The sequence below is a fragment of the Numenius arquata genome, chromosome W (genome assembly GCF_964106895.1).
Source record: "Numenius arquata chromosome W, bNumArq3.hap1.1, whole genome shotgun sequence".
In the NCBI taxonomy this organism is placed as follows: Eukaryota; Metazoa; Chordata; class Aves; order Charadriiformes; family Scolopacidae; genus Numenius; species Numenius arquata.
The window spans coordinates 3,267,679-3,293,541 of NC_133615.1; the positions used below are offsets into that span (position 1 = coordinate 3,267,679).

At 51.9% G+C, this 25,863-nt stretch overlaps 1 protein-coding gene across 4 annotated transcripts in view; it reads right to left on the reverse strand.

Moving 5' to 3' along the window:
* Window positions 1–25,863, reverse strand: part of LOC141476625 (CBP80/20-dependent translation initiation factor-like) — a 135,575-nt gene that overhangs the window by 12,819 nt on the left and 96,893 nt on the right. For all 4 annotated transcript variants that reach the window (XM_074165403.1, XM_074165402.1, XM_074165401.1 and 1 more), the window contains one exon: window positions 6,805–6,960. In XM_074165403.1, coding sequence (XP_074021504.1) covers window positions 6,805–6,960 — 156 coding nt within the window. The remainder of the gene's footprint in view (window positions 1–6,804; window positions 6,961–25,863) is intronic.

Genomic DNA, 25,863 nt, shown 5'->3' on the forward strand with positions numbered 1-25,863 from the left:
GGGAAAGGCAATTAGACAGGGAGTATTTATCCTCCCTGCACCAACCCCCCCCGAGGCTCTCAGTCAGCAGCGCCTACCAAAGGCAGGGAAGCGATGGGAGCGTGCCAAGATTTTAAACGATGCTGAAACGGGACCGTCTCTGCCAACCAGACTGGAGGTAGGAGACAAGTCCTGCAGAGGAGCAACTGTCCTGCCTGCTGCCAGCCTGCCGGCTCTGCTCCCCACGGCCTCTGTGGGGCTGATTCACCACTCCTGGGGGTGTCTATCCTGGGATCTGCCCTGTTTAGCATCCTTATCCATGAATCTGGAGGAGGTGAGGAGCACGTTCTTGTGAAGTTTGGAGATGACACCAAGTTGGAGGGACCTGGGCGCTGCCCTCAGTCCCTCAGGGTTGGTAATGAGACTATAAAAGCATCTGTCTTGGAGTCAGGTCAATGCCCACATCTCCCTTATGGGTGGTGATGCTCAGGGTGACACCCTCAGGGTACCCACCCAGCCCCAGCAGCAATAACCCCCTCAAGGTGGAGAGGCCTCTGTGAAGTGGTCCTGCAGCCACAGCCTCCTGCACGGAGGAGTTTTGCACTTTAATTAGTCTCTCTGTGATGAGCTGCTTCCCGGAGTTTGCTCTGCACTTGCCCCAACAGACCCGTTCGATGCACCCATGGGTGCTCAGAGTGGGACGGTGCCCTGTCACCCCTGGAATCCAATCCCCTTGTATCTAAGCTAGGACATAACAGGTGGACAACCAGATGGGTAAAAAACCTGGTGGGATGGTTGGACTCAGAGGGCTGTAGCTATTGGGTTACAACCCAACTCTGCCTGGAGGCCAGTGATGAGGAGAACTGAGGTGTCTGTCTCAGGACCTGCCCTGTTTAGCATCCTTATGATGACCTGGAGGAGTTGAGGAGCACACTCTTGTGAAGTTTGGAGATGACACAAAGTTGGAGGAACCACTCAATGTGCTCGAGGAGCTGCCATCCAGAGGGACCTCAGCAGGCTGGAGAAAGGAGTCAAGAAGAACCTTAAACATTGAACAGGAAAGAAGCCCTGCGCAGGAGAAGAGCACAGGGGAAGGGGTAAGGGCTGGGATAGGGTTATTATCGGGGGTGAGAGGGGGCAGAGCCCACCCTGTGGGACCCCAATTGGTAAGGTGCCTTGAGGAGACCACAGTGACATTGCCACCTGGCATCTTCTAGAGCTTTAGGTCCCGCAAGCCAGTTTTTCCACCTCCTCGCTCTGCTGCTGTAGGCAACTGCTCAGGTTACCTGACTGCTGAATGGCGTCATAAAAATAAACAAATGCATCCAAAGCAGCCCTCGCCACCAACCACCTTGACTGCAATTGGTTGGCGGAGGGTAGAGGGCTGGCAGGAAGGTGGCAGTTCCCAGGCCCAGAGGCATCTCCTGGGTTGGCATACCAGCAATGTCTGCCAAGATCGAGACACAAGAGCCAAACCTCCCGACACCATTCACAGAATCACAGAATGATAGGAGTTGGAAAGGACCTCTGGAGATCATCTAGTCCAACCGCCCTGCCAGAGCAGGGTCACCCAGAGCAGGTTGCACAGGAACGTGTCCAGGCGGGTTTTGAATGTCTCCAGAGACAGAGACTCCACCACCTCTCTGGGCAGCCTCTTCCAGGGCTCTGCCACACTCAAAGCAGCAAAGAAGTTCCTCCTCAGGTTTAGATGGAACTTTCTATGTTAAAGTTTGTGCCTGTTCTGTCTTGTCCTGTCACCAGGCACCACTGAAAAAAGACTGGCCCCATCCTCCTGACATTCACCCTTGAAGTATTTATAAGTGTTGATCAGATCCCCCCTCATTCTTCTCTTCTCCAGACCAAAAAGACGCAAGTCCCTCAGCCTTTCCTCGTAAGAGAGATGCTCCAGGCCTCCAATCATCTTTGTAGCCCTTTGCTGTCTCCTCTCCAGCAGTTCCCTGTCCTTCTTGAACTAGCAAGCCCAGAACTGGACACAGTGCTCCAGATGGGGACTCACCAGGGCAGAGAAGAGGGGGAAGATGACCTCCCTCGACCTGCTGGTCACACTTTTCTTGATGGACCCCAGGATGCCATTGGCCTTCTTGGCCACAAGGGCACATTGCTGACTCATCTGTCCCTGCTTCTGCAGAGCATGACCGTGGCTCCAAGCTGGCTACAATCCTTCCTTCCCTGCAGACCTCAGCCACCACCAAGAGCTGCGCCACGTCCCTCAGGACCCAGTCCTAACACATCTTCTCCCCAGCAGCACCAGGGGATGAAGAGGGGAGGGCAGTGAGCTGGACTGGCCCATGCCAACCCCGTTGACACACACGTAGCCGTGGGCAGCACGGAGCTGGATGAAGACCAGCCAGCTCCAACCATGCTTAGGAAAGAGCTAGGAAAGGCCAAAGTGGTGATAATCAGCGAACAATAGATGGCAAATAATATTATTTATTATCTCCATGTCTTCAGTAGCCACGGGGCACTTGTTGCACCAAGCACAGAGCTCTGGAGTGCTCCTGTCCCACTGATGGTTCAATTGACATCTGCTGGTCCCAACCCATTTTCTACATTTTGCTGACTCTGCTGAAGGCCACAGAAAAGAAGAAAGATGGCCAGGCTGCAGGAACTAAAGTCCCTTGGTTGTCCTCCTGCTTTTAGTTGGTTCTGGGGGACGTGCAACGTGAAGTATTGTTGGAGCAGGGTTGAACGTGGTCCTTGGTGTTTGGGCATGGGGCAGAGGCTTTGGGACAGCAAGGATGTCAGTGTGTTCACTCCCCACCATCCTGGAGGGGTAGAAGATGTACAGGGACAAATTTGCTGTGGTTTTGCGAAATAAAGTGAGGCCAGAGTTGAGAGCATGTGGGCTGGGAGAAGACAGTGGGACATGCCTCTTGCTTAGACCATCAAGCGCGGGAGCCAGGACAACTTCCTAAAAGTGCTAAAAGCGTTTTCATCGAGCCCGATAAAAGACTCAGGGAGGAACGCGGTCCTGGAAGATGCCACCACTGGTCCTATGTGAGGACAGGCAGGGCTGGAAGCAGGCAAGGGCTAAGCCCGCGGTGCTCTGTCTGCAGCACAACCATCCCCAGGGAAAGCCTTTCCCCAGGAACAATGCCCTCTTCCAGCTCGCCCTCAATTCCCCGAAGCTCCAAGGGAAGAATAGGAGGAAAGCTCTTTCTTTTGTTTCTATTTAACTTCTCTCCTTTGTTATTCTTTTCCCAGGCTCCCCAGATTTGACGGCAGCAGTAGTCCTCTGGTTCTCATCTGCAAAGCCTGTCTCCTCTGCTCACCGTAAAAATCCCTCCTTAGCCCTGAGAATCTTCGATGCCATTCTTTGGGCTGGGCTTGGGCATCCCATTTCCCTTCTCTAACTTAAACTACGCAATATTCCGAACAGAAAAACATGTTTCAATCTAAAGCACCACCCAAACTCACCATGCTCCATCAAAACACTTTGAGGAGAGCTGGACCCACCTTTAACTTCTCTCGGCAAACCACCTCTTTGCCTAAAATCCCAATGTTGACCCCACCAGACCTTGTTGAGAAGACACTCTCTGCCTGCACAAATATCACCCCCACTCACAGAATGGTTCTGGAAACTAAACTTTTTCATTCTTTGGGTATCCAGCTCCTGGGAGAGGCAGTCACCATCTCAGGCATGGTGGCAGACCCTTCCTTCTCCCCCCACCCTGTTTTCTAGCAGGCACCTCAAGCAATGGGCGCAGAGGAGGATCATAGAATGGTTTGGGTTGGAAGGGACCTTCAAGATCATCCAGTTCCAACCCCCCTGCCCTGGGCAGGGACACCTCCCACCAGACCACGTTGATCAAAGCCCCCTCCAACCTGGCCTTGAACCCCTCCAGGGATGGGGCAGCCACAGCTTCTCTGGGCAACCTGGGCCAGGGTCTCACCACCCTCACAGCAAAGAAGTTCTTCCCCAGATCTCATCTCAATCTCCCCCCTTTCAGTGTCAAACCCTTCCCCCTCGTCCTATGGCTCCCCTCCCTGATCCAGAGTCCCTCCCCAGCTTTCCTGGAGCCCCTTGAGGGACCGGATGCGGCAGAGTTCCCTGGGATGGGGGTACAGCGTGGACCACATTTGTGCCAAGGGGCACAGCCACTCCTTTGGCTCCCAAAACACTGCCTGGGAGAGGCGGCAGCTCTGACCCAAATTTCCTTTGCTGGGATTAAACACCCGTTGCCGTGGCTGACCTGAAAACGCAGCAGTCTGCCCGCTTCCCCGAGGATGGTGATGAACGCCCGTTCGATTAACCAGCAAACCCCAGCATTTATCACTCCGGCCTCGCCTGAAATGAACTTCTCTTTTGATTTATTTTTTTTTTTTTCCCCCCAGCCCACAAACCCAACCCATCCACACCGCTCAATAAATAACACCGGCGCTGCCACCCGATGCCCCAGCCATGTCCCCGGCTCCTCCTCATCGGACCACCCAGCACGGGTGTCCTCGCTGCCATCCTCGCTTCCTCCCACCTGGCCCAGCTCCGCAATTAATGATGGTGTTAATAACCTTTTACTAGGAGTGATTGGTGGGGCGGGAGGAAGAAAAGGAGCTGGAGAGAGGAAGCTTTGCAGGGGGAAGGGAAGAGACGTTCCTGCCTTGGTCATCAGGCAACTTTCCCCTTCCTCCTGCTCACTCCCTCGCTGACCTTTTGCGGAGTTTGGCAAAGCTACAAAGGAAAAGGGAAAAAGGGGAAAAAAAATAAGAGAGAGAAACTAAAAAGCAAGAGGAGCTGGAAGGACAGGCAGAGGGAGAGGTGTTACCTTGCCTCTTGTAATGATTTATCGTCAAAGGTTGGGTGGATGGAGACAGAGGGAGCACAGAGGGGCTTTGCTGGGGGACACACAAGAGGGAAGGAGTTAGGAGTGAGGGGCTGAGATTGTACACAGGGAAGGGTAAAAAACCTATAATGAGCCCTACTACACCTTGTGAACCTGTCCCGAGGCACATGAAGGTCCCAAACCTTACAGGCCATAGTGGCACCTCCTCCTGCCCTGGGACACCAGCCCATGTGCTTTATGAAGCTCGCCAAGGGATGAGCACTCTGCAGGATTAGGGAGTTTCCACCATCTCAGGAACACCTGGCAGGGCCAACCTGCGCCAATGTCCCTGTCCTCTCCTGGGTGCAGCTGGAAGAGCTCATCACTACCTCCTTGGCTGTGTCTACTGCCTGGCTTTGGCTCTGACAACCGTCTCAGTGCCTGGCACCTCTCACTGCTGCTATATAGGTGGTCCTGGTCTCCTGGGTTGGGCCTGTGCGTCAGGATTAGCCAATGGTGGCAAAAAATGGTGGCAAGATGAAAGCCCATCCCAGACCCACAGGTCACAGACTCCCGCAGAGCGAGGAGTCACACATCAACCATTTTGGGGTAGGAGAGTTGGAAGGCCCAGGTTCACCCATGCCAGCTAAGCTAAGAGTCTTCTTCTCTGACATAGGACACCATTGGGACAGAGCTGTCCTGCTAAGGAGCAGAGAGATGTATTTTTAAGAAGCAAATTTATGCATGACGTCTTGATATAATTAGTAAAGGCTTTTTATGGAGCTGCCCTGCAGCAAGAAAATATCCCTGATACATGAAATTCATGTCCTTCTGCACACCTCTAGATCGCCACCGTGTCCCCACATACCGGCGAGGTGACAAGAGGGACCGTGATGGCACGGCAAGGGCAGACAGGAGTGGGCAGGGAAAAATCCTGGCAGAATCGGGGCTGGGATGTGTCATGATTGTGATGGAAAGCGGAGGGGAACGGGGACTTTGCCAGACGCCGAGATCTTCCCCGTAAGGTGACACATACCGCCGTGGGCAGGGATTTTGGGGAAGTTAGGCTATTCTTAGCGTCCTTCTCCCACCTCCTCCTCTGGATATGTGTGCCTCATCACGATGCCTGGACTCTTTCTCACCGCTACAGTCACCGTCTGCGAACCCTACCCACAATATAACTGCGAAGAGAAAATGTTTATGATGTGTTTGCATTCAGAGGAAACTTCCCATACGTGTAAAAAAAGTCATCACCGGCACTTTCTTTATCCTTCCCTTGCCCGAGGTCTAGGGGAGAACTTATTTTACAGTGAGTTATTTATGGCCCGACAGAAGCTCTAGTGACAATTTGAGATTCACAGCTCCAACCCTGGGCAAGGAAGCTGAATTTTTCTGAGAAAGTCTTCTCCAGACAGCAGCAGGAGACAAAACCGTCTTTAGAACAGCATGGGGGAAAGCCCTCTCCTGCTCTATCAAACATTAACACTTGAGTTGCCCTTTCTGACGGTCCTCACTGAGGTTTCTGCCACCACCTTGAACCGTGGGGAGCTCAGGCTCTGAAATGAGCTCATCAGGAGCTCAGGTTTTGCAATGTCCCCAGCCCTGCTGGCAGGGCTGGCTTTCTGCTGCACTAGGTGGGGAGTAAGGACAAATGGGACCTCATTGCTCTTCCTCTTTCCTCCCTTCCGTCTGTTTCATCTATTCAGGTGGCTTCACCTGCTTTTTAGAAGCTTTTTAGCCACTTCAGTGGGGATTTTTGCAACATTGGGATTTGCAAACTCAAAGGTTGGGTTTGCAATCCCAACACTTGGGCTCTGCAAACCCTTGGAGAAAGGGGTCTTGCTTGGAGCACATGCTGTTAAGTAGCAGAAACACAATATGCAGGAAAAACCCAAAAGACGTAGGTCCTTTTGAGCTGGGAAGTGTTGATGGTGGCAAAGCAAACCTCTAGGAATCCTAAAGCAAACATCTGTGGATCATGGGCACCTCAGCAATGGCTTGGAGAGGAGAAAGGTGGAGAAGGAGAAACTCTGAAGCCATTTACCTCCCTGAGGCAGGTATAAATGGGGCAGACGAGGACTCGAAAGGGTTCTCCGGTGCTGCTCCTCATGGTGCCGAAGACCTCGCAGAGAAAGGTGATGAACCCCAGCCAGCGCTCCACGTCCCGCTGCTGCAACTCCTCCCGCATGGTGAAATCCTTCTGCAAGAGGGACAGAGACAACAGGCTGCATCAGCAAAACCGCATCGCCATGGGAGAGGCAACGGCCATCTAGAGAGAGAGAATTAGGAGGAAATTGAAACTCGGGGTGGGGGTGGGGGGGGAGAGGAAGACAGACAGACAGACTGACTCTTTAGTAACAGCGGGGAGATTACTCAACGCCCGCGGAGCGGCTGGAATTTCAACACAGCAAAGCCACCAGAAAGCAGGTACTGTAGAAATATCACCAACCCCTGCAATAACTGTCACAGCTTGCGCTAGAGACGGTGTCCCCCGTGCCCTGCCCTCTCCCTCGGACAGACACGGGGGACTCTTTTGCATACACACAGCAAAGATCATATAAAAGCAGCAACAAAGAGGTTAAATCACAGAATGATAGAATTGTCCAGGTTGGAAGGGACATTTAAGATCATCGAGTCCAACCATCATCCCAACACTGACAAAAACCACCACTAAACCCCTCAGCACCATGTATGCCTGGGTTTTAAATACCTCCAGGGATGGTGACTCCACCACTTCCCTGGGCAGCCTCTTCCAAGGCTTGACAACCCTCTCAGTGAAGAAATTTTTCCTAATACCCATCCTAAACCCTCCCCTGGTGCAACAACCTGAGGCTGTTTCCTCTTGTCCTGTTCCCTGGGAGAAGAGACCGACCCCCCCTGGCTACACCCTCCTTTCAGGGAGTTGTAGAGAGCAAGAAGGTCTCCCCTCAGCCTCCTTTTCTCCAGGATGAACACCTCCAGCTCCCTTGCCCTTCTCTGGACGTGCTCTAGCACCTCAATGTCTTTCTTGTAGTGACGGGTCCAAAACGAAATGCAGAGGAAACTCAATGAAAGCTGGTGGCCTTGCTGGACTTGGTGCTCCAGGTGGACCTGCCCAGCCTGCTCATTCCCTTATCTTCAGCAGACCCATCTGGGGGCATCCTAATGGCCTGGCTGCTCCCTGGGGTCTCACAAAGTTACGGCAGAGACTGGCTCCCTGCCCGACCAGAAGAAGATCAGGGCAGCCTGGGCTTGGCATTAAAAGGTCACCCTGCTCCTGAGCTGACGGTTGCCATGACCGAGGATTATGCGAATGACGTGATTTATGGAGCAACATCAAGAAGAAGCACGCAGGGAGACAGAAGCGTGGGGAGAAAAAAAAGGGTTTGCCCGAAGGTAGGATGTGAAAGGGGATGTGTGTGTTGGGAATGGGCAGCAAAGAGCGAGGGGCAACACAGAAAAGCGAATTAAAAACTTTCTTTCTGGAGGATGGCACGAGAGAGTGCATCGCACTCAGAGCCAAGAGGGTTTTTCCCTGGGCTCTCGGTGACGCTGCAGAGCTTCTTGCAAGATGCCCCGCGCGATTTTGCTTGTCTGTCTCCATAGTGACCTCTCCTCGGCATTAAAAATCAGTAGACACCGAGCAGGGGAAAAAGAAAGAACGGGACAAGTTCGTTCTCAACACCGTACGTTCCCAGTGCGGGTTGCACAACGTTCAAAATCCGGCAACTCTAATAAATGATCTTTTATCTTTGTCATCTGGGTTTATTCCTACTGCTTGAGAAGAAGGGCTTTGCTGCTGAGAACCAACACCACCACCACCACCCCCCCCCACCATCCCTCTGCAAAGCCAGGGAGAGAGAGAGAGAAAAGCCACCGCACCGAAGTTCGCTCTCACGGCCCGGCCAAACACCCGGGAGGATCTTTCTTTTGAAGCAAAGGTAAGTAAAGCAGCTGCTAAAGAAATCCAGGCAAAAAAAAACCCGTGAGGATTATTTTCACGGCCCGACCGTACGCACAGAAGATCCAAGACGGGAGCTCTCGATATGTTTCATTACAAAAGGGAAAAAAAAAACAAAAAAAAAAAAAGAAAAAGAAAAAAATCATCTCTTTGCATATGCAGGAAAAGGACTTGTAAAATAACTGAGGCACTTGTTAACCAAACAGTGATGACTAATTCTTCTCTACACCCGTTTCTATAAGGCAATTGCCCAACTGTGTCTGCGACTCCGGAATCAACCTGTAGCCAAATCCTGCTGGGTCTTTGCAGACTCTCCGGGGGAGTTTGCAGGGTTTGTCCTTTCTTTCTCCAGCCAGTCCCCCAGGGCGGTGACGGAGGAGAGAGTTATTTGCCAGCTCAGGTTATCACCCCAGGGTTACCAAATTACTCGTACTGGAGTTTTCACTTGAATTTTACTTTAAAAAAAAAAAAGAGTCAAAGGCAAATGACAAACCTGAACATAGGAAGTTCCATCTAAACATGAGGAGGAACTTCCTTCCTTTGAGGGTGGCAGAGCCCTGGAAGAGGCTGCCCAGAGAGGTGGTGGAGTCTCCTTCTCTGGAGACATTCAAAACCTGCCTGGACGTCATCCTGTCCAGCCTGCTCTGGGTGACCCTGCTCTGGCAGGGCGGTTGGACTGGATGATCTCCAGAGGTCCCTTCCAACCCCTGCCTGTCTGTGATTCTGTGACCTCCTGACTATTGAGAAATAGTCCAAAGACCAAGCAAGAGCATCCCATGCCCCTTATCTGCACCATCAGGGATCTCCAGCCTCACCCATAGAGGTCACCCACTGGCCACTTCCACCCTGGGACAAAAAGCACCCTTTGAACCCTGGAGCTCTTCCTTGATGCTCCGAGACCTCTCCATCTCCTGGCACCAAGCTATCTCCTGCATCTCATGCAGCATCCCACCCGTCTCCAGCCCCCGGGCCATCCTGCCCCTCCTGGGCTGGATGCCTACCAGCAGCCCTCTTGTCCTGCCTGGCAAGGTCCATGCTGATGTGCCCGGGGAACTGGGCCATATTTTGGGATTCCTGGGGCATGCTGGGAAATTCCTAGCAGCTTGGGATAAACGTATGGGCTCTGTGGTCCCAGATTACTGGGAAAGAAAAAAAAAACCACCGCAGGAAACCCTCCTCCTTCCTGTTCCTGTTTCAAACATATCGCCCTGCTCCACAGCTTTGTAAGAGAGAAAACTGACTCTTCAAGTTTTTCTCTTAAAAAAAATATTTTCTGTAAAAAAACCCCATCAAACCAACCAACCAACCAACCAACCAAAAAATGTCCATAAAACAACCACCAAACCAAACTCAGCAGTCCTGGGTCAGGAGCTGGAGAGGGAGTGATGCCACTACCCAGCACCCTCTTTTTTTCATCCTACAGCACCCAGTGGGTGATGCCACCCAGCGGAGCCATCAATAAACGCTCTGCCCCCAACTTTGTAGCTGAAGAAGACCCCTGCAAAAGAAAAGGGACTGCTGTCTTCTCCCACCCCCCTCCTCAAGTCATGAAAAAGCTTGTGCAGACTTTGATGGACCCCCATGAAGGATGGAACACGGGATGGATGCAGAGGTCACCAGGAACATTTTCACCCAGAATGTGATACTGCGGAGGGAATAGTTTTGTTCCATTTGCAACCTCCGGTTGGGCCAAACTTCACAAAAGCAGATTGTTTGCATGTACTCTGCCAAAGGGGGGAGTGACACTGATTCCTTTGACAAAGTAGGAAAAGCGCCTTGCCAGAGGTAGGAATTGTGGTTTTTGGACCATGTCTGCTTACGGGCAAGAGTTGGGCTTGCCAGGAGCTGAATCTCCATGGTAGCCAGACTTGCAGTGCCAGGGGTCTCCTGAAGCAGCCTGAAAGACCCATCCGCTTTGGTCCTGCAAGGTGGTGCTACACCAGTGTCATGGCGAGCACAAGGAAGGTGGCCTGGGGAGCTTTGTCCTTACATTTGGCCTTCAGACAGCAGGTTTGACCACAACCATGGCACGCATAGATGGGCAAGCCAACATGAATGCCACCCATGCAGAAGTGTCCCACCTCCCTCAGGGTGCCCACATTTGAGGAGACCACTGCTGTCATCAAGTTGGTCAATGGAGTTACGGGTGCCGTTCACCTGGCTGCACGTCAGCCACGCTCCCAGCAGGACCCATCATGCTGGGCATGGAGAACGTGGAGAGCAACTCAATCGCTTCTCCAAAGGGTGTGCAACCAAAACGGATGAGCCAAACCAACAGCGTGAGAGAGGTGAAGAGCTAGCCGGTAGTGAATAGCGTCTCGGCAGAGAACAAAATCCATGTCCCGCGTGCCCAGGGGACATCCGATGGAGCCATGCCCTGACACACAGACCTCCACACCACTGATGAGAAGCCTTTGAGGAGGCTGAAGAGCGCTGAAACCAGACGGCCGGGTCACTGCCCTGCCCAGTGAACTTTTATTTGCTCTGGAAATGCCTCACGGAGTTATATAAAAATAACCTGTGGATTGGCTTGCCCCATGCTTAGGTGGTGATGTCAGGGCAGTAAGCAAATTATCTTTCATCAGTTTGGCTGTATTTTTAAACACAAATTGTATTACTAATTTGGGGGTGCCATGGCCTGTAGATAATCTGGGCGCATTTACTGGATGACCTTCCTTCAGCGCCGATAGTTTAAAATAAAATGTATTTATACCAGGTAGGAGGGTTGACCTCTCTTCTCTGCCTGGTTTGGGAGAAGAGTTCATCGGGAAACCACGCTGCAAGTGGGGGGATGCCAAGGAGACCTCTAAAGAGGTCTCATACAGGACAAGTTTGGGGCATAAACCTGAAGGCCAAGCATGCTCATCACGTTGGGCCTCATATGGTGTCCCCAGCACAGGAAGGACACGGACCTGTTGGAACGAGTACAGCGGAGGTCCACAAAGATGATCAGAGGACTGGAGCCCCTCTCCTATGAGGAGAGGCTGAGAGAGCTGGGGGGTTCATCCTGGAGCCCCTTCCAGTCCCTAAAGGAGGGCTCTAGGAGAAATAAGGAGGGACTCTTTATGAGGGAGGGGAGCCAAAGGACAAGGGGGAAAGGTTTTAAACTGAAAGAGGGGAGATTGAGATGAGATCTGGGGAAGAACTTCTTTGCTGTGAGGGTGGTGAGAGCCTGGCCCAGGTTGCCCAGAGAAGCTGTGGCTGCCCCATCCCTGGAGGGGTTCAAGGCCAGGCTGGATGGGGCTTTGAGCAACCTGGTCTGGCGGGAGGTGTCCCTGCCCAGGGCAGGGGGGTTGGAACTGGATGATCTTTAAGGTCCCTTCCAACCCAAACCATTCTACGATTCTATGGGTAGGTCAGGGGTGGCCCATGTTCATGCATGATAGATGGGCCATGGCTCAGCCTACCCTCTGATGTCCCCCGTTGGACACTTTCTAAGCTTGGCTGAAGCTCCTCATCTCAGTGTAGGTGCAGCTCATGCAACGCTATCCCTTCTTGGCCCAGACACGAGACCTCATCAAGACCAGGACCAAGCCAGAAGAGCCAAAAGGACTGGCTACTCCATGGGAGAGGAGGAAAATCCATCCTCTACCATTTTTGGTGGGCAGCAGAGCCAAGTGGGACCAGAAGGAGCATTTTGCCATCGGATCTAAGCCCTTGCTCCAGCCCAGACAGCTGCGGCCGAAAATTCATCCCTTGGGAGTTCACCACGCTATTTTTTTTTAAGACGAGTCCCAAATAACTTTTCCCCAGATCTGGGCCCACCGGCTTATGGCTGACTCCGTCAGCAGCGCGTTAGAGGGCAAAAGTTTAGCGTGGGCTAAAAAGGAGGGTTAATTTAAGCATCGCCACCTTCTGATGGAAAAAAAAAAAAAAAAAAAAAGAAGACAAAGTTGGGCTTGTTGCTCTGTAAACACAAGGGCTCTTCCTCCGGCAGCTCCGCTGTCCCCTGGTCTGCTGTTTATTCAGTCAGCGTCAAGGAGGCAGGAAATACTGAGTCAGAAATACTGGGCAAAAAGAAATATATAACGCTTAGATATCAGTGCTAGGCGCTATATAAAAAGCTGTGTTAAATACTTGATCTTACTGGCAACGTGCTACAAAAGGCTGGAGCCTTAAATGGCTCTTTGGAAAGGACCGAAGAGAAATAAAATGGGTTGGAGGAGGGAGGTGGTGGGTAGAGGCTGGGACAGCATCCATCCCTTGTGGCTGTCCTGGAGGAGGACACCCTCCTCCCCAACCCTTCCTAGAAAGTGCTCCAATAAATGACATTTTGTACACTTAACATTGCTGCATTATCAGGGAATCACAGAATGGGAGGGGTTGGAAGGGACCTCTGGAGATCATCCAGTCCAATCCCCTGTCAAAGCAGGTCCACCCAGAGCAGGTTGCACAGGAACGTGTCCAGGTGGGTTTTGAACGTCTCCAGAGATGGAAACTCCACACCCTCTCTGGGCAGCCTCTTCCAGGGCTCTGCCACCCTCACAGGAAAGAAGTTCCTCCTCATGTTTAAGTGGAACTTCCCATGTTCAAGTTTGTGCCTGTTCCCTCTTGTCCTGTCCCTGGGCACCACTGAAAAAAGACTGGCCCCATCCTCCTGACACCCACCCTTGAAGTATTTATAGGCGTTGATCAGATCCCCCCTCAGTCTTCTCTTCTCCAGACTAAAAGACCCAAGTCCCTCAGCCTTTCCACATCAGAGAGATGTTCTAGTCCCCTCATCATCTTCGTAGCCTTATTATTCCCCGTTTATAATTTAAATAATTCTTGTGTTTAGGTCCTGGCGTGGAGGAGGCTCTGGAGCATGGCTTTGCCTTCTGGGGAGTATAACCCAGTGAGATGAGTAGTTTAGAGCACTGATGTTCAGAAGAAGCTCAAGAGGTGCTGGAGAAACCTGTGGCAGCACCAGGGAGTGATCAAACACATCCTCCCATGGATGTCCAGGGTCTCACTGAACATCTCAAAGCAGAGCTACCACCCACAGCCTCATCGGGAACATCTCACTCCACATGGACACCACTACACAAGTTCCTTCACTGTGCTAAAGCACTGGAGAAGGTGAGACACGAGGTGGGACCATCAGCTCTTCCATGGGCTCTGCTCTTCCTCCAACCACCCACAGCAACACTCCCAGTACTGCATTGACACTCCCTGAGGCGTGAACCATACCGAGACCCCACCACCCCATCCCTGTCCATGCTACTGCCACCACAGGGACAATAAGACAAAGCAGAGTAAGACGATGATAGAAACCCTGCTTTGCGCCAACAGCTTCCACGCAGGAAACAGCAGCGCAGGAGACTGAGGTTTGTTTCCAGTCCTGTGGGGGCTCCCATCACCTCTGTACCCTGATTTCCCAGCTGGCAAACGGGAACGATTTACTCACCTTCCTCTGCAAAGTGCTTTGGGGCGTGTGACTGAGACACGCAAATCACGGCAGTTATTATTACTCCAACAAAGGAGCTATTGACATTTAAAGCAGATAAAGCTTTTAAATTACAGATGACACCCTGTGCCCAGCCTTCGCAAAGGTCCCGGCTTCACCCACCCATGAGGCATTTCACTCCCACAGACTTTCATCACGCCGTTTCCTCCAAGCTGGATCTGTACCAGATGAAGGTGCAGCGGCTTCTTCTCGGGGTCACTTTGGGAAGTGCAGCAAATCCTACCAGTGGCCTTCAGCGTGGACTTGGTTTCACGATGGCCACAGCTTGGTGAAGGTTTCTAATCACAGAGGTCTCCAAAATGCGTCGCATGGTGAAGGTCCAGGTTACCAGGACTGTGACCACTGCCCTGTGGGCACCTACCACCCATCAGCCGACCACCAGATGATCTATAACTTGCATTAAATGCCACTGACTGATTCTACAAGAACAACTCACCAGAGATCTTGCAGCCATCGGACAGACACAAATAGTGCTTATTCTTCTCAAAAGGATTTGGGCAGGAAGGCGAAAGTAAGGTCAGAAAACTCCTGGTTCTTCTAAAGGAGATGCCAAGGAAATTCCCAAGATTAGGAACATCCATGAATTTCAAAATCCTCATGTTTGGGTAACCGAGTCAGCTGACAACCAGAGCCAACAGGAGCTGTGGGTACTTCCTGTGTCTCCAAACACCCTGAGGTGACCAAGCGGGTGGTCACTTGAACTTCCTGCCCCCTGGTCTCACCACGACCTCACCGTCTGGCTCCAAATCTGGGATCGAGAGCAACGACCCACCCAACGTGGGCGTCTCACGGCTTGACCCAGCAATGTCTCCGAGGTCCTCAGAGGCTGCAGAGGCGCAAGCAGTTAATTATTGATTTAGTTGAGGTTTAAAGTGCCCTGGTGGGGACATAATGATGGATGTGCCAACAGAAAAGCAATGGTGATAACCTAGCAGTTTCTAGAGATCTTGGAGCACTGTCTCAGTGGAAGCTCTGAGATGACCAGGAGGGTGAAGCAGCATGGTCTGCACACCACAAACACCATTTTGTCTTGGTGTAAAAATCTTCTTTAATGACCCTCTGAGTGCAGAGAAAGCAGAGTGAGGAGAAGAGGCAGCTCAAAGGAAACCCCCTGGTCTCCTGTTATCTCCTTCTCCTTTTCTCTTGTGGAGGGGAAGCATCAGAATTGAGATGTGGCCACATCCTGGGAAGACCAGAAGACCTGTCCCACAGGTCAGCAGAGTTTACCGTTCAATTGGAGCAAACCTCATTTCCACCAGAACACATTCGCCTCTCTGCTGAGTTACCAACACTTATCCCATGTTATCCATGTTTCTCCAAGTAATTTTCAAGTAGGACAATACACAGAGCAGAAATACTCTGGAAAAGAGAGTGGGATGCTCTGGGAGCTCTAGTTGCTTCACCGGAGGATGTCTGCCAGCACCTCCTCCACCAGTACCTAGGTGACAGAGTTGTCTTCCTCCTTACTTCACTTTTTATTGCTGCCTTTCCTATCTAGCACCTTCCCGGATTCCCAAACACGTGCCAGGGTGTCAGCTCGGCTGGATAACAGCACTTTATCACCACTTTAAAGCCCTGTTATCCCAGGAACCCAGACACAACCGCACAGCAAAACGTCATCGCCTGCCCCGGCCAGATCCTACAGCGAGCAGAGGGACACGGACCAACAGGAGGACACACGGACACAGGGAGCTAATGATACCCTTTGAGAGCCAGAAGCCAACCTCTCAGTCCTGTGGAGAGGAACTGGTGGAAAAACAAGGGGCCACGAAGAAATACAAATTAATTTTCTTGCTGGGTTGTCGTCAGAATAGCAAGGACCCAGTTCGACCCAGTTCAACCCAGTTCGACCCAGCCCTGCAGACACACCATGGCTGTAATGCCCGGAGGAGGCAGCTCCCACTCGGCAGGTTGGCTCCTCCGGAGTGTTGCAGAAGATCCTCATTATATTTGTTTATAATGAGTCCCGGTGCTGCGGGAACCCTGAGGCAGCGACGTGGCCTTTGCCTTTGTGAGCGCGCGTGGGAAAACCTCGGGCCACCTTCGGATGTTGGGACAGGTTGTGAATCCTCTCCCGGGCAGTCATGCCCTGAGATGGGGACAAAGCATCCGTGTCCCAAGAGCATCCCGTCACCAGGTCAGCAATCCCTTCCCTGCTACACGGAGGTGGTGGGAAGAGAGGGAATCAAGCACAGTGGATCCCTGCCCATCCCAGCATCCCCAGCATGGAAAAATATATTAATATAAATGTCCTTGCCCACAGGCCACGTTCCCCAAAGCATGAGCTCAGCATAAAACCATGCTGGTTTGAAGAAAACCCCCCAAAAAGTGTGTAGGGGATGTTTTATATGGGTGGGAATGGTTTGATGGGCAGTTTTCAAGCCCTTCCCAGCATCAGGGCAAGGTCTGAGCCTCGACACCATCCCCAGCATCTACTCAGAGGCCACTTCTGTCCCTGATAAAATGTCCATCCCATGCCCAATGTCAACTTGGGATGACAACGAGGACCTCGATGGAGCCTGATGGATGGATCCTGCTTGCAAATGCCACATGGACGTGCTGAGGGGTCTACGGGGACAGGCCAAGTTTGCAAACAGGGATATAAGAGGAGGAAAAAGTGGCCGTGGAGGCAGGTGCTGCATCATCCAGGCACTGTGGCTGGATCATCACAGAATCACAGGATGATGTGTGGTTGGAAGGGACCGCTGGAGATCATCTAGTCCAACCCTCCTGCCAAAGCAGGTCCATCCAGAGCAGGTTACACAGGAACGCACCAAGGCGTGTTTCGAATACCTCCAGAGAACGATCTCTCTGGGCAGCCTCTTCCAGGGCTCTGCCACCCTCAAAGGGAAGAAGTTCCTCCTCATGTTCAGATGGAACTTCCTATGGTCAAGTTTGTGCCCGTTAGCTCTTGTCCTGTCACTAGGCACCACGTTCCTGGGTGTCTGGGAGCTAGCAGCAGGATGCTTTCCCTGTGGGATGCTAAGACCTTTCTCACGAGTCAGTGATTGGTGGTGCTTCACCATGGAGTGGGACCATCAATCTGCTGAACTGGCTGGGGAGTGTAAGACACCAAGGCTTGACCTCTGCTTCTCTGCAAGCCAGGACCTATCGATGAATGAAGCCCTGGTAGCCTCCCCCATCTCCAAAACCTGCCCCTAAGGTGGAAGCCCCCGAGCTGGTTGGTGCAGGAAAGCAGACAACCTTTGGGTGGACCTCAATGCACACAGATGGCTACAAACACGTCCCAAGAGGCATGAGGCATTATAGAATTGAATGTTTTGGGTTGGAAGGGACCTTTAAAGGCCCTCTAGTCCAACCCCCCTGCCATGGGCAGGGACATCAACTAGATCAGGTTGCTCAGAGCCTCATCCAAACTGGCCTTGAATGTTTCCAGGGATGGAGCATCTACCACCTCTCTGGGCAACCTGGGCCCATCTTTCTTCTAAGCCCCCTTTAGGGACTGGAAGGGGCTCTATGATATCCCCGGAGCCTTCTCTTCTCCAGGCTGATCAACCCCAACTCTCTCAGCCTGTCCTCACAGCAGAGGGGCTCCAGCCCTCGGAGCGTCTTTGTGGCCTCCTCTAGACCTGCTCCAACAGGTCCATGTCTTTCCTGAACTGAGAACTCCAGAGCTCCCTTATGGGCCAGAATTCTTGGCTTTCTCCTTTAAAAGAAAGCGAAAAAAAAGGGAGATGGATGCATGAAAATGCAGCGGGTGGGAGAGCACGGGGGGTCCTGCAGGCAACCGGCCAGATTCACTGTGGGATGGGCTTCTTCTCTTCATCTGCCCAGAGATTGAACCGCAAAGGCGAGGAGGGAATCGGAGGAGTTAACAGCCTCGCAGCCAGAGATATTCGTGGCACCCAGAGTTCATGTAAAGTTTCATACCGGGACCCTTTTCTAAATTCTTTTGGTCATGGGAGAAAACATTGCAACTGTTTAGTCTGCAGGGAGGTGGTGGCTCTGGCCCAGCACTCAACGTCGCTGGGCAAACACGCCGGAAAACAAAGGGGCTGACAACCCTCTTATCTCCTCCTCCTGCTTTTCACCCCGTCGCTCCCACCGCCGTGGCCAAGCATCCCGTGGGCATCGGGTGCCAGAGCTCCCCGCTGGAAACGCAGCTCTGGGCTCCCTGGGATGGGGGACAAGCCACCACGGAAAGCCACCACCTGGAGGTGAAGTACCAGCCTGCTAAAAAAAGCTATTTACACAAAAGAGCTCAGAAAATCTTTCTCAGGGGTTAATATTTACAAATCCTATGAAGCCAGGGAGCTTCTGCTATAGCAAATATTGTATTTGGCTATTTTTTTAATATTTTTTTAAATGGATGTAAAAAGTGCATTCATCTTTTCTGAAGATGGAGGTACGGAGTGCGCACTACACGCCCTGCAACGCCTCCGAAGCTGCCCGTCCGCGCTGGAAAAGCTGGGATTACGGAATGGAGTTGCAGAAAACAACATTAACCTGCAAAACCCCCTCGATCCACTCCCCGCCCCCCCCCCCCCCCCCCCAAATTTCCATCTCTAAAGGGATGCTCGTGATTTCCACGGTATATTTTCCAGCATATTGGCAGACTGCGAGCGTCACCACGTAAAACCACCGGACGGCACGGGCTGGAATATTAAAGAGGCTCAAAAAAACACACCTTACTCTTATTTTAACGAAGCAGAAATGGAAAGGTTTTGTTTTTCAAGGTTTTGACACTATTTCTTTAGCCGGCGCACATTTTGCTCTCGCTGTCTTCGATTCCAGTTCCTGCTGCTCCTGGACTGGAAGCCACATCGCTGGGGTCCCAGCGCTGCCAGAGATGTTCCTCCTAACCTCTCTTTATTCAAAAAATAATATGTGGAGCAAATAATTAAAAAAAGAAAAAAAAAAACCCAAAAGAAAGTCGGAGGGATTTATCACTGGGAGGGGAAAAGGAAAGCTTCCTTTGGTTTTGGATGCAAAGGTTTTGGATGCTTGGTAAGGGGGGAGAGCATGGGGGGGACCCCATGGGTGGCAGCACCGTTGATGAGACCAGAGGATGTATCACGATGGGGTGGCATCATCCAGCCAGGCATCATCTGGTCCTGTCCTCAAGACTCGGACGCTGTGTTTCGTACCGGTATCAGCCCTGGCCAGGTGTGGGACAAGGATCCGAAACAATCCTCACGTGTCCCATTCCTCACACCCAGCGTATCCTCTGGCTCCTCCGCTCCCGGGGACCGGTCCCACCAAAGCCACTTCACGTCATCGTTTTGCATCTGCTTGTTTAAATGTCAGCAGCAGGAAAAGATGCGGCTGTGCCAAACGATACCCTCGGGGGGAGGTAAAGGGGACGTGGACTCCAGGGCAGCACTGATCCTCCCGATCCAGATTTTGACAGGTAGGTCCACACAAAAATATCCAGCAGTGAAAAAAATTAAGCCTAAGCCTGGCTGGGGGATGCCGAGGGTACCCACGCTGCGACACCCACGCTGCAGGTCCCACGGGACCGTCCCTCCAGGGTGCCACCGCAGCTGTAAAGACCAGCCAAAATCCGCCCGGGGCAGGATGTGCTGGAGCATGTCAATCAAACCCACTCAGCAGGAAACCGAATTTGGTACAAATTCTTGTGGCGCAGTTAGAAATCCTTAAAAAAAAGAGATTTCCTGCTTTTGAGCACAAGAGCATCCCCCACGTATTCCATGTGCCCGTGCCCGAGTGATGCCAGGGATGGGCAAAGCACAACCTATCCCATTTTCCCCCCCTTCCCAAGAAAGAAAAAGAGGTGCTGCCCTCTCCAACGTCCTTCTGCCCAAACCCCAGCTCTGGGCTGACGCTGGCGCCTGTGTCTGCTCTGGCCTTGGCTCAGGAGGTGATGTCCCTGGCACCAGCCTGCTCCTCTGCCAGAAGGATGCTTCATCCCCTGGAGATGTGGGATGGGTCCCAGGCAGGGTGATGCATCCCCGGGTCCCAATGAGCTTCCAAAAATCCTGTTCCCAGGCGAAGGGAACCAGCTAAGGGCAGGGCTGGGGATGGCAGGGTGGCAGCAGGGCTCTTCCAACCCCGCAGCATCCCAAAATCCCTACCTCGGGGCGGCGGCAGCAGCCTGAGCCGGATTTATGCTGGAGCAGATGGTCTGGCAGGAGGGTGCCTTAGGCCGGCTGAGTCCCTGGGCTGGCAGGAACGTGCTCCTGCATCCTGGGGTAGGATTTGAGCCTTTCGGGAGAAAACAGAGAGCCGGAGCTGATGCCTGTCCAGTCGGGTCTGAGGGGATCTCAACACTGAAGTGCCCCCCCCGCCTTAGTTCAGTGGGTGGAGGGGGGTCCTCAGGCATTTCCAGGCATTTCCTCCCCTCTCAGTCAATGGATAAATGGATTTTGAGGCTGTTTTTTTTTTTCCTGCCTCTCCTGTGAAAGCCCCAGGGGGACCCTGCGTGGCCCTGAGCATCCTCACCCACCAGCAATGGTTGGGTGCAGCTAGAAGCCCACCCTGCCGGTAGTCCGCTGCCTGGATCTGGCCCAGAGCTGCAGGCAGGGTGCAGGCAGGGTGCAGGCAGGCTGCACAGTCTGCAGTCTCCACCTAGAGCCCGGCTGAGCCTCTGCTCCACAGCAGAAACAGGCAGCAGAAACAGGCAGCAGCTCAGCCAGGGATGCTCCTGACATTCCTCGCCACCACCCTACGGGACCAAGAGGAACCTCCGCTGAGTCCCACCACCGCTGGAAGATGGCCAGGTAGGGCATCCACTGGCCAGAAGAGATGACGGGACACCAAGTACCATCCCTGAGGTCACACCACGTGCTGGAGCAGGGTCTGGTCCCCACCATGGGAGCCTCCAGGGTTAAAAAGTGCCAGAAGAAACCACACGCAACTTATTTACAGAGTGATGGCTATTTTTTCACGACACACTTGAGCATTGCAATATAAGATCTTACCAGCACATTGAACTAAACACCTTTTCCATGCAGAGATGTGAGCACGGCTGCGTTGGATGGACTCCAGCCCCCAGGGCAGTGGGGACAACGCCTTGGAATCCCCGGTGATGCCCTGTGGCCACCTCCAACTGCAACTCAGCTTCTCAAGGGGCTGCAAGCCCTGAAAGCCATCCCTGGGCTTGGGCTGAGGACTGATGTTCAGTATAAACATGCAGCTGATTTAATTTGGGGTCAAGCTGAGCTTTTCCCAGCTTGGAGGGCTCCGTGTGCTTGTGGGGCACAGCTCCTGGCCCCATCCCCTCCTTCCTGTTGGTGGGAAATTGTTGCCTTTTTGTTTGCACTCCATTAAAACCCCAGATCTTGGGTTAAATCCCTTTTTGCGTTCCATTAAACACCTCCTCATCTCACCACCAACCTCTGAGGAGGCGATGCCCAACCCTCCCTCACCCCTGCCACATTCCTGTGTCATAGAATCATAGAACCATAGAACGGTTTGAGTTGGAAGGGACCTTAAAGACCATCCAGTTCCAGCCCCCTGCCCTGGGCAGGGACACCTCCCACCAGACCAGGTTGCTCAAAGCCCCATCCAGCCTGGCCTTGAACCCCTCCAGGGAATGGGGCAGCCACAGCTTCTCTGGGCAACCTGGGCCAGGGTCTCAACACCCTCACAGCAAAGAAGTTCTTCCCCACATCTCATCTCAATCTCCCCTCTTTCAGTGTCAAACCCTTCCCCTTCATCCTATGGCTCCCCTCCCTGATCAAGAGTCCCTCCCCAGCTTTCCTGGAGCCCCTTGAGGGACTGGAAGGGGCTCTAAGGTCTCCCCAGAGCCTTCTCTTCTCCAGGCTGAACCCCCCCCAACTCTCTCAGCCTGTCAGGGAAAGGCTGCGAAGGAGCTGGATGGCACCTACAGCCATGGCTCCGCTTGGGAAAAGCGGCGAGTTTAAAGCTTGTAGCTCGATATTTAATCCGGGGCTCTCCAATAACTCCCAGACCCGCATGGGACCCGTCTGCCAGCGGCTCCCGTAATCTCCACGGCGAAGCCGAGCGAGTGTTATTACTACTCGGACGGGTGGCGATGGCTTGGCCAGACTCACGGGTAACGACGGGGCCAGAACTAATTGATGCCCGGCTCTGCCCTTCACCTGCCAGGGGGCGGGCAGGGTGCCAGCCCCCCTCCCCTGGCTCCCTCTCCTGCCCGCTGCCCACACTTGCACGGGTTACGTTTGGCCCCGGATAACTACGGTAAAGAATAGAAAAAATTGTAATAAAATATTAAAAATATAAAACGATTAAATACAATAAAGGAGAAAAATATAAATACAAACCGACAGAATTATTAAAAATTAAATAATAATAAAACCACGATAATTAATAATCTGTTTCAGAATTACAGAGCATCTTCAGAGATACAATTGGGGTCAAACGCGAGGAAACAGGTCTCCTTCCTGCTCCTCCTTTTCGCGGTGTGTGAGAGCAGGAGGATGCAGGCAGCTGGGGATGCTCCTCAGAGCCACCCACGGAGCTGCTCTCCCTGTCTCCCTCCTAGGCCGTATATATTCTATGTATATATGTGTGTGCATGAATTTAGAATTGTCTTTGAATTCCTTCAGTGTACAGAAAATAAATCGCATCTGCAAAGGTGCATTTTGCAGGTGAGTCCCACCACGGTTTACAAAACCAGGACAGAGCTGTCAGCATGGAGTACTGTGTCCAGCTCTGGAGTCCTCAGCACAAGAAGGACATGGACCTGTTGGAATGGGGCCAGAGGAGGCCATCAAGATGCTGCGAGGGCTGGAGCCCCTCTGCTGTGAGGACAGGCTGAGAGAGTTGGGGGGGTTCAGCCTGGAGAAGAGAAGGCTCCAGCGAGAACTTAGAGCCCCTTCCAGTCCCTAAAGGGGCTCCAGGAAAGCTAGGGAGGGACTCTTGATCATGGAGGGGAGCCATAGGATGAGGGGGAATGATTTCAAACTGAAAGAGGGGAGATTGAGATGAGATCTCGGGAAGAAATTCTTTGCTGTGAGGGTGGTGAGACCCTGGCCCAGGTGTCCCAGAGAAGCTGTGGCTGCCCCGTCCCTGGAGGGGTTCAAGGCCGGGTTGGATGGGGCTTGGAGCAACCTGGTCTAGTTGGAAGTGTCCCTGCCCAGGGCAGGGGGATTGGAACGAGATGATCTTTAAGGTCCCTTCCAACCCAAACCATTCTATGATTCTGTGATTCTATTTCTGGCCTTGGGTTTTGCTCCAGGGACCTTGGGACCTCTTCTTCCCCTTAAATGCTATCTATCAGTGAAGCAACCAACCTCTCTCATGTCTCTAGGGCAATGTCTTTTCCAAGACAAGCAGTACCACTGTTTTCTGTGCACAGACTGGACCATCTCTAATTAAATTAAATTAAAAACAGCCACGGAAATAGGGTTGATGGGTTTTGCACTCAATGCTGGACATGGTATACAGGTCAGATGCTCTCCAGTCACGCTCAGATCCTCCTGCTGCCACCACTGTCAAACCACAAACCGTTCCTCGGCGAAGACCCAGACCTTAGTCATGTTAAGGGGGAAAAAAATATGCCTTTCAGCATTAGCCACGTGTATCTTCCATGTCCCAATTCCGACAGTGTCCACTCACATTACCACCCTTGGTGTCTTCATCCTCAGAACCCCTACAATGCAGAAACACCCTGATTTATTGAAAGGAATCAATCAATTCTCCAGTACCTAATCCCACAACATCTACACCCCATGAAGGGGTTCAACCTAGACTTTCCTCTTCCATCCTCTACCTGGACTGACGACAACAGAGTTTTGGCCACCTTCCTGGTTGAGAACCTCCAGAAGTAGTCACCCCAACAATCTCAAACCCAACTGAGTCCACCAAAACCCGAGTGCAGCCTCTACCAAAAACCCCGGGATTCATAGAATGGTTTGGGTTGGAAGGGACCTTGAAGATCATCCAGTCCCAATCCCCTGCCCTGGGCAGGGACACCTCCCACTAGACCAGGCTGCTCAAAGCCCCATCCAACCTGGCCTTGAACACTTTAGGGCATGAATTAAGGTGTGCCATAGGGTATGCAATAGTAAATGCAATAGGGTATTCAATAGGCCACATATTAGGGTATACCATAGGGTGTGCATTAGGGTATGGATTAGGGTATGCAATAGGGTATGCCATAAGGTACGCACTGGGGTGTGAATTAGGGCATGGATTAGGGTATAGATAGGGTATACCATAAGGTATGCATTAGGGTATGGATTAGGGTGTGCCATAGGGTATGCAATAGGAAATGCAGTAGCGTATGCAATAAGGTATGCATTAGGGTATGCATTAGGATATACCATAGGGTATGTAATAGGGAATGCAATAGGGTATGCAATAGGGTATGCATTAGGGTATACCATAGGGAATGCATTAGGGTGTGCATTAGGGTATGCATTAGGGTGTGCATTAGGGTATTCAACGGGGTATGCAATAGGATATGCATTAGGGTATGCAATTTGGTATACATTAGGGTATGAGTTAGGGTGTGCCATAGAGTATCCAGTAGAGTATCCAACTAGGTATCCAATAGGGTTTGCTGTAGGGTATGCCATAGGGTATCCAATGGCGTATTCAATAGGGTATGCCATAGGGTATACTGTAGGGTATCCAATGCTATTAAATAGGGTACACTGCAGGGTACGCCGTAGGGTATCCAGTAGAGTGTCCAATAGGATATTCAATAGGGTATGCTGTAGGGTATCCAAATGGATATTCAATAGGGTATGCCACAGGGTATCCTGTAGGTTACCCAGTAGAGTATCCAACAGGATATTCAATAGAGTATGCCATAGAGTATACTGTAGGGTATCCAATAGAATATCCAATAGGATATTCAATAGGGTATGTCATAGGGTATCCAATAGGATATTCAATAGGGTGTGCCACAGGGTATACTGTAGGGTATCCAATAGGATATTCAATAGGGTATGCTGTAGGGTATGCCATAGGGTATACTGTAAGGTATCCAATAGGATATTCAATAGGGTACGCTGCAGGGTATGCCATAGGGTATCCAGTAGAGTGTCCAATAGGATATTCAATAGGGTATGCTATAGGGTATCCAGAAGGATATTCAATAGGATATACCATAGGGTATGCTGTAGGGTATCCAACAGAATATCCAATAGGATATTCAATAGGGTACGTCATAGGGTATCCAATAGGATATTCAATCGGGAATGACATAGGGTATGCCATAATGTATCCAACAGAGTATCCAATAGGATATTCAATAGGGTATGCCATAGGGTATGCTGTAGGGTATCCAATAGGATATTCAATAGGGTATGCATAAGGGTATGCTGTAGGGTATCCAATAGGATATTCAATAGGGTATGCTGTAGGGTATGCCATAGGGTATCCAATAGAGTATCCAATAGGATATTCAATAGGGTATGCATTAGGGTATGCTGAAGGGTACCCAGTAGACTAGCCAATAGGATATTCAATAGGTTATGCCATAGGGTATGCTGCAGGGTATCCAACAGGGTGTGCACCAGAAATAGCCCTTCTCCATCGGCACCGAGGCGTTTCCAACCGCGGGGATGCAGCAGGCGCTGGCTCTGGCTACAGGCCAGCGGCGTGCCCTGCTGCGGGGGCTCTGCCGCTCTTGTGTCGAGATGTGCATTTCCTGGCGGTGTGGGGTTGTGGTGTGGTTTTTTTTTTTTTCTTTTTTTATTTTTATTAAAAGAAGGTATCAGCCTTCTGTTTGATGTGCTGTTGGCCGCGGTTGCTAAGGGGAGCAGTGTACAATTACAGCCCCGGTGATGTCCACTCTAATA